The sequence below is a fragment of the Uranotaenia lowii genome, chromosome 3 (genome assembly GCF_029784155.1).
Source record: "Uranotaenia lowii strain MFRU-FL chromosome 3, ASM2978415v1, whole genome shotgun sequence".
Classification (NCBI taxonomy): Eukaryota; Metazoa; Arthropoda; class Insecta; order Diptera; family Culicidae; genus Uranotaenia; species Uranotaenia lowii.
The window spans coordinates 276022619-276036349 of NC_073693.1; the positions used below are offsets into that span (position 1 = coordinate 276022619).

The 13731-nt window shown below is 38.0% G+C and overlaps 1 protein-coding gene across 1 annotated transcript; it reads left to right on the forward strand.

The window, feature by feature from the left end:
- The first annotated feature begins 1604 nt into the window (after positions 1 to 1604).
- LOC129756443 (CLIP domain-containing serine protease B4-like) lies at positions 1605 to 13499 on the forward strand. The gene is made up of 5 exons (XM_055753319.1): positions 1605 to 1778; positions 1894 to 2060; positions 12351 to 12598; positions 12656 to 12948; positions 13011 to 13499. Exons 1-5 carry the CDS (start codon positions 1706 to 1708, stop codon positions 13310 to 13312), a joined length of 1083 nt encoding a protein of 360 aa, XP_055609294.1. The 5' UTR covers positions 1605 to 1705; the 3' UTR covers positions 13313 to 13499.
- Positions 13500 to 13731: the final 232 nt, after the last annotated feature.

Consider the following 13731-nt stretch of genomic DNA (forward strand, 5'->3'; position numbering starts at 1 on the left):
TTTGTCAATTTTGTCAATTTTGTCAATTTTGTCAATTTTGTCAATTTTGTCAATTTGGTCAATTTTGTCAGTTTTGTCAATTTTGTCAATTTTGTCAGTTTCGTCATTTTTGTCAGATTTGTTCAATTTTGTCAATTTTGTTATTTTGTGTCAATTTTTCCAATTTTGTTTAATCGATCTTGTCAATTTTCTGTTTCATCAATTTTGACAATATGTTTTGTCAATTTTGTCAATATTCTATTTTGTCAATTGTGTCAATTTTATCTTTTTTGACAATTTGACAAAATGCATATCATATATGCTGCATACATTTAGGGACAAAATTAATAACTCTTGCTAAATATTTTCGGGCTTACAAATGAAATACCACCTTCATATAACTCTTTAGGCATTCCCATTTGCGTTTTTTTTTTACTTTACCATTTGACAGGAACTCAAAGTTTTTTTTCCATACAGATTATTTTAAAAATAGTTTATTTTTAAAATTTTAAGATTGATCACAAAATGACCATAAAAAAAACACTTAATATGTGCTTATGCGAAAAATAAAAGCTGAACTTTCACATAAAATCACTAAGGGGAGATAAGCGCATAACGAGCACTCAGGGCATAATAAGCACTCCTCTTTTCTACAAAAGTGCGTATTTTCTTAAATAAATTCTCATGAGGATTTGTTTCGTACTCCCTATAGTGTTAATTTTACACCAAAAAAAAAGTATTCTCCTTATCATCTTCACAGAGATATTTAAATATAACCATCTAGGTTCTCAAGTGACGAAAATATTATAATTTTCGAGCACCACGAAATAAGCTCTTATGATCTTTCAATCATCTTTATCTATAATGTACGCACTGCAACATGATGTACACATTGTTTCTCACTATCATAAAATTTTTGATTTTTTACTTTAATCAATTTTCAAACACGTTTTTACTTAAATTTGTTGCCTCGGAACAAAAGAAGCACTATTAATCGGGGCACGATGAGCGTTTTCTGCCGTATAATCTAGCAGCTAATTCAACTCGATGTAGTCAACTAAATTATAGAGCTGCAGCATAACTAGTTTACATCTGACGATGTGGCCTATTGGTAAAGTGTTGGTGTGATAATCAAATGACTCGAGCTCGATTTCTGTTCGAAGTGTTTTTTTTTTCATTTACCATTCATGATCGATTTTTTTGATTGTTAAATTATATGGATAGTAGCATCATCCGCCAAACAAAGCACCAGAAACATAATGTATGACCGTGTTAATTGTTTGTATTCGACAAAAAGACCCAGATTATTTTGATATTGCTTTGTTTGATGAATCTTTTGATTTTTTTTTTTTTTTTGTAATTCAACACGTAATGTGACTTCCAACAATGCAGCTGAATAATAAGAAACAGCAACTTTAAATCTAATTGCAGAGTAACAAAAAAAAAATAATGTTACCCTGTGTAACAGTTAACGACAGCAACGTTTAGGCATACCATCATATCTTAAGATCTTCGACCATTTCATCGTATCAACATTAATTTTACTACCGGCTACGCAGCCATGCTGGGAATAACCAAAATCGTCTGAGCTTTGCTTGGGCAGTTGTGCTCCAAACGCGAATCGGTCGCTGGTATCAGTTTAAGTAAAACGTTGGTCTTGTATTCTTTCAATCTGAGCTTAACTTAAATTCTTCTGAGTGATTTTTGTTGCTCAAGAACAGTGATCATGCTCAAGGACGTGACCACTTTCGTGGCCTTTGCCCTTGCCGTACTTCAAGTGCAGCCTTCCTTATCATTGGGTGAGATAGTGACGGGAAAGAGAGAGAGATTTTTAATGTTAAAAAATAAGCTACAAAGCCGGTTTGAGTAAAAAAAAACAACCAAAACAAAAACAACTCTTCCTTCGATCAACAGATCAGTACGACCCTTGCACTACCCCATTGGGACGGTCCGGTAACTGTGTGTCCCTGGCTGAATGTCCACAGATTGCGGCCATTCTTAGAAAACCGGCCCCCACAGCTCAGGACAGGAATTTCATTCAACAAAGCCGGTGCGGGTCCAGTTTCGATGGGAAACCCTTGGTAAGTTGCTGCTTCAGGCAGGGAAACGCATCTTGCTTAGGGTAGCGGTACTCATAATTGCATTCGTTTGATGAATAGACCATAAAGTTTTTCAATTATCGTGTCAAATGTTTCCACTTGTGGGTGCTGTAATCAATATCAATATCCACGAATAGCAAATATTATGGCAAATTTGGGCAAAAATCCAGAAATTATAGAATAAGACCGTAGGTCGTCAAGCCGTAGGTCTCCAGGCGTACCATCAAACTGGGAATCATGCAACAACAGGGTTGGATGCAACATTTGTATACCACAGAACTGATTTAATTTTTCATTTTGTATAATGTGATCAAGTTATCTTTTAATAACTACAAAATGATGATGGCATAATTTCTCACATCTTACGCTAGAATTATAAAGTTTTTCATTTTCATTCAAATTTAAAAAAATCCACCAACAATGAACAAATTTTAACATTTTCCGATGCCGTAAAAAACTTTACCCAGTATGACGGATTGGATTATGAAATCACCTACAAACTTTTTACTGGTTAAATCATCCCGTAATAGCACTGTTGGTGTGAAAATATTTTTCGAACAATCAACTTTTTTTTTTAAATAAATCTATTATATAAAATTCTCTTGTAACGGTGTTTGTAGTACCACTCCTTCGAAATTACCCAAAAGATTCGAATGAAATTATTTTTAGAATATTCTGTAGTCATGCGAATCGGTTTATATCGAATAAAAACAACACAAAGTCGCATCAATTGTCCGTAATAATTAAATTTGTAGTTTTTTGAATGAAATAAAAGTCATGACATCCATTTTTTTCGAGACTTTTTATTCTTTGGGCGGTTTGTTTTTCGTCTCCAAGGTCGAGGCGTCGCAAGCAGACGTCGCTAGAAGATAGTAACCATGGCATAGCATACTGATCAGTGAGAATATTTTGGCGCGTATTTCTCAACCAAGCATATTTTCAATGCAAGTGGTGGCGATACCTTGATGTGATTTTTTTTGTTCTTGATTCCTTGCTCATTTCTACAGCACATGGTTATTAAAGAGCCTGTAATAAAAACAAAAGAGACGCAATCTGATCCTTTTAAGAATAAATCATCTAGCAACCCCGCTTTCATTTGAGCGCAGCACTGCTTTGCTTCAAACTTCACATGACTTAATTCAATTTTTGTTGCGTTTACTTTTTTCGGAAGTGGTTTTTGGTCTAGCCTGCTGTTTTACCAAGCTGTTTTTTGGTATTGTCATCAATTTAAAAAAGTGCAATCATGGAGTGTTTGGCAAAAAAATTGTTCTAACAAAACGACTCCGCTGATTAGGGAACATCTTGTGCAGTCAATGAAAACTCAAAATTTAAAAAAAATAATCCTACATATTTATTATTAAATAAAATCATAACTTACCAATTAAGTACCAAGAAATAAGTCCTTGAGAATCTAGCTTGTAATTGAAATAGAGCATCCAAAAACTGTATTTTGATTACCCTTTGTTTCGCAATTCCAAATTTTCCAGTTTGACAAGTCTTTTGCTCGATTGGAATGACACTGACAGGAAATCGAAAATTCCAATCGTGACATTTCGTCTCTTTTGTTTATAGAGGCTCGTTAATGGTTATGAATGACGCCTAGATGTGACTCAGGTTGACATTTTGCTGATCGAATAAAACATATAATATTTGTTTTGCCAAAATCTGAAATTGAAAAGTCAGGCATCCATTTTTAGAGATTTTCTTTTCTTCGAGAGGTTTGTTTTTCGTCTCCATGGGCAAGGCGTCGCTAGCAAACGTCGTTGCAAGATAATAGTAACCAAAGCATACTGTTCATTGATGGCTGGAAAAATTAAAAAATTAGGCGCCCATTTCTCAACCAAGTTCCTATATTTCTTATGCACGTGGGGGCGGTATGCAACCTAGATGCAATGTGGTGGAAAGAGAGGTGATGAGAAAGAAACATTGCAAAAGTAGAAGTAAAGTTTTTTCTTCGTAAACATAGTTACCATGACAGAAGTGACGTCACTACCGACCATTTTCGCGACGCATTTTGCCTAGGATAAATGGAGCTCCCTGACAACGATGCGTCGCGACGCGGGGCTTGTTTATGTTTCTTTTTCTTTTTTTCTCTCCGACGTGCAATAGTGTGCGTTCCTTTGCGCCACCTTAGTAAAAGTGTACCTCATTGACCTAGATGTGTTTTTTTCTTGCTTATTTGTACATAGCACATGGTAATAAATGACGCCTAGATGTAACACGGATTGATATTTTATCGATCGAATTAAAACCATATAAACGATTTCAAATATTAAAACCATTTTTAATTCGTGTTAATTTAAGTAGTAAATTGTTGTCCAAAAAATATGAATTTGGTAAAGATAAATATGAAATAATGTTATGACACTTTGCGGACGTTTGAAAATAAGAAATTTGGGAAGCTTTATATTCAATTCCGTATAATCCAATACGCCTAGAACGCTAGACACATTAACTGAACAAGAGTCTATTCTATTATATTTTGTTTATTTATAAAGGATTTTAACCAACTTGATCATTCGTCCTTTCAACAAGAGTCTGTTCTTTGAAATAGATTAGATGAGATTGAAGTTTTAAAAGGCCGAATGAACTATTTGATTTTTTACAAACGTAAATTGAAGTTATCAATAAAATAATTTACTTTTTAATGACAAAAAGTGAGAATATGCATTTTCTGGAAGAATTTTCAAATAAGAAAGTAGACTATAGCAAGTGCAAACTATCAACTTTTACAAAAAATGTATACATTACTAGCTGACCCGGTAAACTTCGTATTACCTTCTAAAAAATAAATCTTAATAAATGTTTAATTTTATCTACACGTCCTTAACTGCATCGTGCTCGCGTATAGATTCTTATGGAAATCGTAACAAATAAAGTTGAATTTGTATTGGGACCACTTTTCATAAAAAGTGAGATCCTTGAAACTATTATACAAACCATCTCCGACCCAAAAAACCCTCGGATACCAAATATCACTTCATTCCGACCGACCATTCATACGTGATGTTGTTACAAAGAAAATGCCTCCATTTTTATATTTAAGATTTCTTCATCTAAATCATAGTTGGGCCAAAAAAAAATTTGATTAAATAAACTAAACTCTTTTTTTAAAATCATTCACCAAAAAACTGTTTACACGTTAACTGTTTGTTTACACACAATTCAAGTACAAACTTAACATGAATAGTGTGTTTTTGTTTCACATTTTTTGGCTATATAAAAGAGACTTTTGATTCACTTTTTTGTTGAAAAGTTTTTTTTGTGATTGATATTCCAGGGGCAGCAGATTTTAATGATGAACTTTTAATTTGACCTGAAAGTGTTAAAAATAATATAAATTCCTGTAATTTCTTAGGTGGAATAAGTGAAAACGCGCCATTTAGCTATGAAACATCTACAATTTAAGAATTTTATCTCCAGAATGGCCAGAAAGGATATCCCGAGTGTTGAATCTGAAGCGGATATTCAAAATTATTATAAAGGTTTTTTGTAAATCAAGGTCTTTTGATTAAACAGCATTCAGTGAAATTGAAGTACCAAGCATTAATTTATTCCGGAGAAAAACTTAGGATATAGCAATGAAAGATGATAAAACAGACAAACAAGAACAGGTATCAAATTAATTTTAAAGTTTTTTCACTGACGCATCTGAAAAAGACCTATGTGTTTGCACTTGCCCCAATAAGTGGGACAAATGTATACTATTTCTTTTTGTCAACATAACTAATTTTTTTTTTTTGAAAAAATACCTTTTTTCAGAGAATATGAAAGTTGAACTGTGGTGATATTCTTTAACCGGTGTTTCATTTTTGAAAATTAAGATTTACAGTAAAAAAGACAATAATTTTTATTAATGTTTTGTTTATATGATAATTTCCAGGAATCAAAATGAACTTATGAAACCATCGAAGCCTGAACAGATTATTTCTTTCCGATCTATTGAATTTAAAAAATCTGCTTTTCAATTGAATGTTATTAAGTCTTAAAAATATAACGTAATCCTAAATGAAATCGCAGATCACCACCAACAATGTTCAGGAAATTTTGAAATCAGAACTGCTTCAATTAAAATCTTTAAAATAATGGGTGAATATATCTAAACAAATGATTTCCTCTTTTCAAAACCAATAGTTTCTTTGTTCAAAGTTCAAAGGAATTAAAAGGAATTAATTTGCATTTTTTGCTTGAATAAAAAAAAAGGAATTTGCAATACGCAAAATCGCCAGATTTAATGCCATGACAAGTGCTGTTTGGGAACACTTTAAATTGAAATGTGTAAAGTCTATAACTTAAGTATCAGGCGAATCTTTTTGGAAATGATTTTGGTGAAAATATGGATTTTAATTCAAACTGCTTCGAAGGATGAGGATGGTGAATAAAAAGCTATGTGAAAATGGTTCGTAAAATTTTTTTTGTCATGTTTTGTTATTTCTCCAGCTCTAAAAAATACACCATCCAAAGCTAATTGGGAGCTGAAAGCACTGCGTTAGACAAAATATTCGGCCAATACTCCAAAAATTGTCCCGATATTAAAAACAATATAACAAAACGGAATAAATTTACTGAATGGAATACAGCAAATGAAACGCACATATTATCAACAAACAGTTATTTATTGAACAAGTTACAAAAATTGGATTTTAAAAGACCCGTTGAGTTTTAATTCTTTGGATTAATTTTGATAAAATTGAGCGGGACGATTCGAGTAAAGGGAAAGAAGGGAAATGAAAAGAAAACTAGGAAAAAAGAAAATGGACGCCAAATTGAACATGATAAGACGAAGTTTACCGGGTCTGCTAGTATTTTTATAATAGTGTTACCTATCTGGGGTAAGTTGCAACCAAACGCAAATCAAAGAGACAAACCTCGTTTCAATATGCAGGAATATGATTGTTTTGCATCACGCGTTTGTAAACATTGAAATTTCATTCATCCAAACATTTATTCTTTTGATTTCAGCTAGTAGAATTTTCTGTAGTATTTTTTTACCCCTTAATGTATGCAAAATGCTTAAGTTCAGAAAAAAAAGTAAAAATCAGTTTTAACAGATCCAAAAATTACTGCATTTGGTGTTTCAATGCATAATGGTTTTTATGACATAAAAAGTTATCAAAAACTATAAATTTACATACGTTTTTATTCAATTTTTATTAAAAACTGACTTTGTTGCAAGTTACCCCTTTTTCTAAAAATACTGAAAATCGCATGTTTTTCCAAAATTTAAAATAAGAAACCAATATTTCTTCTCACTACGCCAATATAATGTCCCACTAACCTTAAAACTTTTGATGCATAAAGGGTATGATTATCCGAGGACGTGAGTTTTTTTAGAAGCCGTTGAAGTTGAAAAGTGTTGCATGTTGCCCCAGTTGACGGTAGTTTTATTAACGTTTTTGGATCTCATAGAAAATTTAAAAAATCGGGCAATAAATTGATGTACAAATTTTGACATTTATGATGCAAAAAAAACTTTACCTAGTATGACGGATTGGCTTAACGATGTCACCTGAAAACTTTATGTTGCTTGTATTATCCAATCCCAACACTGTTGGTGCCAAAATATTTTGCGAATAATCACTAAATTTATAATTCAGTTACCACTCTGGGATAAAATGCATCAAATTACAAATCAAAGATTCACCTTTCAAACCATGTTTTCATATATTGGAATATGATTGTTTTGCATCAGGCGTTTATTAATTTACAAAATTTATCCATCAAAACATTAGTTTATATGATTTCATATAGTAGAATTTTTGTAGTATATTTTTTATTAGCATCACCCAGGTGGTAAATCCTTTTAAGGGATTGCATTCCAAGGCCCGGCGAGCCACCGTTCTCCCCCAGTTTGCTGCTCTGGGTCCATGGGTGCAATTGGTGACTCATGATACTATGTACCCCTACACTATAAAGTCCACCTGGAACCTCTGGCCATAATTCCTATAGGGACCTAAAACGAAGTCTGTACCCATGACGAAAGATCATACTCGCGAAAGCGCTCCACGGCAATACTCATTTGTTCGTTCTAAACCAGCAAAGACCTTCCCCACTACTGTTACGATTCGCGACTCACAGATAGGCAATCCGTTCGCCGCTACTCGAGACTCGAGGCCCACATTCGGCCTCTAGTCACAATTTGAGGCTTAAGGACCGGCGCCTCTCCTCGTGACTCGAGACCCTCTCACGCTCATCCCTCTTGACACAATTCGAGACTAGAACAACTCGCCTCTCCTCGAGGCTGGAGATTATCACACACCTAACTTGTTCTCCGTCTCGACTCTTCGAGACTCAGTCTGAAGCCCAACCACTGGGTACCACATGTTTTCGGCACAAGGCTCTCCCAGTCGTGAGTCGATCATATCAGACCGATCAAAACCTGCTCCAACACTAGGTCGTCCCGCATATCGGGGTCGCGACTACCCGATACGCGTGACGACCCCTCCCTCTTGCAACTGAGCACTGGTACCAAGGCACCCAGTCGCAACACTTTTGTGCCACACTCGACACGCAGCTCGTCGGCGGGTTGGCTGCACCAAGTGTGACGTGTAGTTCTCTTGGTCTTACGCCTACAGGTGACGAGTCTGCAGACACGTTTCCACTCTGCACCACGGGGAGGTGGAACTACTTCGCAGAGTCCAGGTTCTCGTCAACTGTGTGGATTTCAGCGGCTAGACTAAGCCGCCATGAGCTTCTGGGCCTGCCTCTCTTTCAATGCCCATCTAGATTTCAGTCAAGCGCTTCTATGCAAATCTCGTTTTTATCTTTCGCAGCGTGTGCCCAATCCATCTCCACTTACGTTCCCGACTCTCGATTTTTAGCGCCTTTTGATAACACCGGCGATGTAGTTCCACGTTTGAGATCCAGTAGCCAGACCACCAAGTTCCGCAGGCAGCGATTCACAAAAACTTGCAGTTTTCGCGTCGTCACCGAATATGTGCACGAAGTTTCGCACCCGTACAACAATACGGATTTGACGTTTGAATTGAAGATTCAAATTTTAGTTCGTAGAGAGATCTGGCGTAAGCGCCAGATGCTTCGGAGACTGGCAAACGCAAATCGGGCTTTTCTGATCCGGGTTTCGATGTCTTTCTTGGTACCACCATCAGGCGTAATCTGGATACCAAGATACTGGATGCCCTCCACTTTATTGGCCTATTGTCTCAACCTGGTGTCCACGATAAAATTGCCACACTATGAAATTGCTCTTACTTTTTAACCGTTAACCGTTTAACCGTTGGGTGGATTTAGTTCGTAGTGCATTGTTTACAACCTGCAAGTTTTAAAGTCCTGTGATCAAAACTCGCGGAAATGGTTCCATCGCTAAAACTTTGGTAATCGCAAATTCACGATCTCGCGAGCGATCAAGCTGTTCGAGGAACGAACGCGGGAAGCGAAGCGCACCTTTCGTGACCCTGGACACGCTGAACGGACAGGTGTACATGAAAGAGTGCCTCCAGAAGTGACTGCTTCCTCTCCTGAAGGCCCACAACATCCCAACAATCTTCTGGCCGGATCTCGCCTCATGCTACTACTCCAAAGACGTGCTAAAGTGGTATTCCAAGGATTCCACGGCAATCTTCGGTTCGGTACACAGTCGATCGATCCAGTCAGAATCTCATCCATTACGATTAGAAAAAGGAGCGGTGATAAGATACATTCCAGTCTCACTCCAGCAGTTACAGGGATAGGTTTGGACAAGACACCATGCAGGACCTTGCACGAAAATGCCTGTGCTTCGAAGAGATGGACTAGTTTCTCTGGGACTTCACGTCGCCTCAGAGCCGCCCAGATGTTTTGATGGTTAAGTCGGTCGAATGCTTTTTCGAAATCAACGAACACCAGCAGAAGAGAGTCCTGGAATTCGTTGATGTGTTCCAGTATTATTCGTAGCGTTGTGATGTGGTCCACACATGATCGTCCGGATCGGAATCCAGCTTATTAGCGTTGGAGTGTAGCGTCGATTTTCTCCTGGATCCTGTCCAGGATCACCTTGCAGAGTACTTTGAGAGTTGTACAGATCAAAGTTATGCCACGCTAATTACCGCACTCGGTCAGGTCTCCTTTCTTCGGGACCTTTACAAGGATACCCTGCATCCAGGCGGCCGGGAATGTTCCGGGAATGGGAATGAGAAACATGTGTGCTGACAAGGCAGGGTCGGCTTTGAGCGTCTCAGCAGGAATGCAATCGATTCCAGGTGCTCTGTTAGACTTCGTGGCTTTGAATGCCGCTTCTATTTCAGCCTGCGAGGGCGCTTCCGAGTTGACGCCATTAATGCGACTTACTGTGGGCGCTTTGAGCTGCTAATTCTGTTGGCCAACTCTATTCGTGACTCGGAAGAGTTGTTCGTAGTGCTCAGTCCATCGTTTGAGTTGAATTGTTCGGTTGGTCAATATTTAACTGACCTGCTCGGTCTTTTAGTGGCATTCTTGCATTAGTCCTTGGACCACATTGGCCAGAGAGTTTGTCCAGGCTCTCTTGTCTCGTCTACAAGCTCGTTTAACTGCCTTTTTCAGCTCCGCTTATCGTAAGCGGGCAGCTGTTTTGGATAACCCGGTGCATGCCTGCTCAATTCCAACTTTCGCCTTTTTCCGATCATCGACCATCATCCAAGTTTCATCCGAAATCCATTCTTTTCTTCTTCTACAAACTTTGCCGAGAGTACCATGGCTCTTCGTTATTAAGGCATTTTGGATTCCACACCACTGCTCTTCGACTGTTCTGTCTGTCGGCATTTCCAAGGCTCTGGATTCAAACTGTTCAACGTATGCCCCTTACTCCTCTAAATTCTACAACTGGCTAACATCGTATCAACATTCGACTTCCTCCTCTCGCCGTTGGACCAGCGACCCTCAGTCGTATCTCACCAAGGACGAGGTGATTGTAATATGCAAAGTTTGCGCTTCATTTGTTGCGGACATCAAGAAGGCTCCTTCTCCATTTTGGCTCACTTGCTGGCAGGAGCAACGCCAGGCCGTAGGTCGTCAGGCCGTAGGTCGTCAGGCCGTAGGTCGTCAGGCCGTAGGTCGTCAGGCCGTAGGTCGTCAGGCCGTAGGTCGTCAGGCCGTAGGTCGTCAGGCCGTAGGTCGTCAGGCCGTAGGTCGTCAGGCCGTAGGTCGTCAGGCCGTAGGTCGTCAGGCCGTAGGTCGTCAGGCCGTAGGTCGTCAGGCCGTAGGTCGTCAGGCCGTAGGTCGTCAGGCCGTAGGTCGTCAGGCCGTAGGTCGTCAGGCCGTAGGTCGTCAGGCCGTAGGTCGTCAGGCCGTAGGTCGTCAGGCCGTAGGTCGTCAGGCCGTAGGTCGTCAGGCCGTAGGTCGTCAGGCCGTAGGTCATCAGGCCGTAGGTCGTCAGGCCGTAGGTCGTCATGCTACTTAAGATCACATGGCCACATAATAGAGTGAACATTAAGCCAAAAAGAGGTTAAGTTCTTCATAGGAGATTTAAAGTTTTAATTGATTTCATTAAAAGTCCATGATTAGCCTTGTTTATGATTTGGGGTTGGTAGCAAATTGACATTAAAGCAAATTGTTTTATTTGAATAGCTAAGGCTTCAGTTAGTTTATTTAAATAATTTTTAAAAAATTCAAAAAAAAATAATCATATCACAATAATCATATCACAATAGTAATATCACAAAGTAATATGGAAATTTCCCATAACTTTTTTTGCTTATTTTCGATTGCTATCTTTTTCAAATAAAAGGCCTGTGATTGAAGTTGAAAACTGTATAATAATCCCACTTAATAATTGTTGTAATTCATGCGGTCGAAAATTATGCAGTAATTTTGTTTATATGTCATATATTTTAATTTTCATAAAGAAGTTTGAAAGTTACGAAAGATGTTGTAAATATACAGGTGCACTTTAAAAAAAGAAGCATTTCAGCCTCATTCATAAAATAAATGTGAATCAGTAAATGCACAGCAAATGGCATCATTCGAACATGCTACCCTAGTTCATATAACTTTATCGTGGACCGGTTTCGGCGATACGTATTCGCGGTACCGGAACGCTGACCTATGGAAAGTGTCACTTATTGCTTGCAGTTAAACCGGTTCGGGAAGATGAGTTCTAGGGTTTTACTTTTTATTGATTTGAATATGATTCCTGTTGTTTTATTCTGAGAGATTTGCATAGTAATTTGAATAGTAACAATTAACAGGAATTAATAAACGATTGCATTTTTCTTTCGTTTCAAATCTTGTTTAAAACCTTAGTTGTTAATTTTAGTTTTGTTTTCATATTTTTTCTTAAATTTTCCACTCTCCGTCTAGGTTTGTTGCGGTGGCATTTCCTCCGGTCCGGCCACCAACACCCTGCCGGGGACCAACGAGTGCGGAATCGACCTGGCAGATCGAATCGTAGGGGGACAGGAAACGGAACTGGATGAGTTCCCATGGTTGGCCCTGTTGCAGTACCGGAAGTTGAACGGAGCCACCGGATATCATTGCGGCGGGTCGCTGATTAATGTGCGCTACGTTTTGACCGCTGGCCATTGCTTCAATTCGCGACAGTTCGAAGTGTAAGTATAGATCCAACGTTTTGAAATCAATAAGGTTAGTTTAATTTTTTTTTTCAGTATTGCTGTACGACTTGGGGAGCACGATGTCTCCAACAACGGCCAGGATTGTAACAGAATTGGTTGTGCCGAGTTGCCCCAGGATTATGGAGTCGAGAAGATCAAGATCCATGAAAACTATCGCCTCGAAAGTCGTGATAATCTAAACGATATCGCTCTGATTCGACTGGATCGTAACGTTCAGTTTACCGATTTCATTCAGCCGGTTTGCCTTCCGGTGTCCAGTTCTGCCAAGAATCGCTATTTGGTTGGGAAAAAGTTAACTGCGGCCGGATGGGGACGCACTGAAACAAGTTAGTACAATCTTTTTATAGAGTATTTTCAACCCAATTTAACAGCTTAATTAACTTCACAGAAAATCATAGCAACGTAAAACTCAAAGTCAACCTGGAGGTGGCGGATGCTCAAAGTTGTTCGGCCGTTTATGCCAGCCAAGAGGTGAACCTCAGAGATACTCAGTTCTGTGCCGGTGGCCTGGCCGGAAAGGATACCTGCTCAGGGGACTCCGGTGGCCCGTTGATGCAACGGTACGGCATCAACTACTTCCTGTACGGTATCGTTAGCTTTGGACCGAACAAGTGTGGCATTCCGGGCGTTCCCGGAGTCTATACCAATGTGCCGAAGTACATCGATTGGATTCAGAAAAATATGGAATAAATGGAAACATACATCTTGTGAAGGACTACTTCAATATTTTGAATGGAAGATTTCAATCAATAATCAACTTTCTGGAAAACCGCATGAAATTTGAACTATTTTTTAAAGAAAAAACCTAATTACTGAAGGTTTTTTTTTGTCAGTTTTGTTTGTTTTTGAATTTGACAATTTCAAGTAAAATAAAGTGTGTAAGAATGGATAGCATATGTCTGATATTTTTCAAATCACACGTCTAAATGTATTTCGTTCTCCAACAAAAGTGATAAATATGTTCAAATATTATAATTTCAGAGACTTCCATTGGTGATTCTTATAACTATTTTGAGTTGTCTAAATATGGAATTTCCTAACACTTTTTCTTTTTATTTCTGAACCTCTAACCTAACATCTAAAAAAAAGTCTTAATACTAATGATGAAT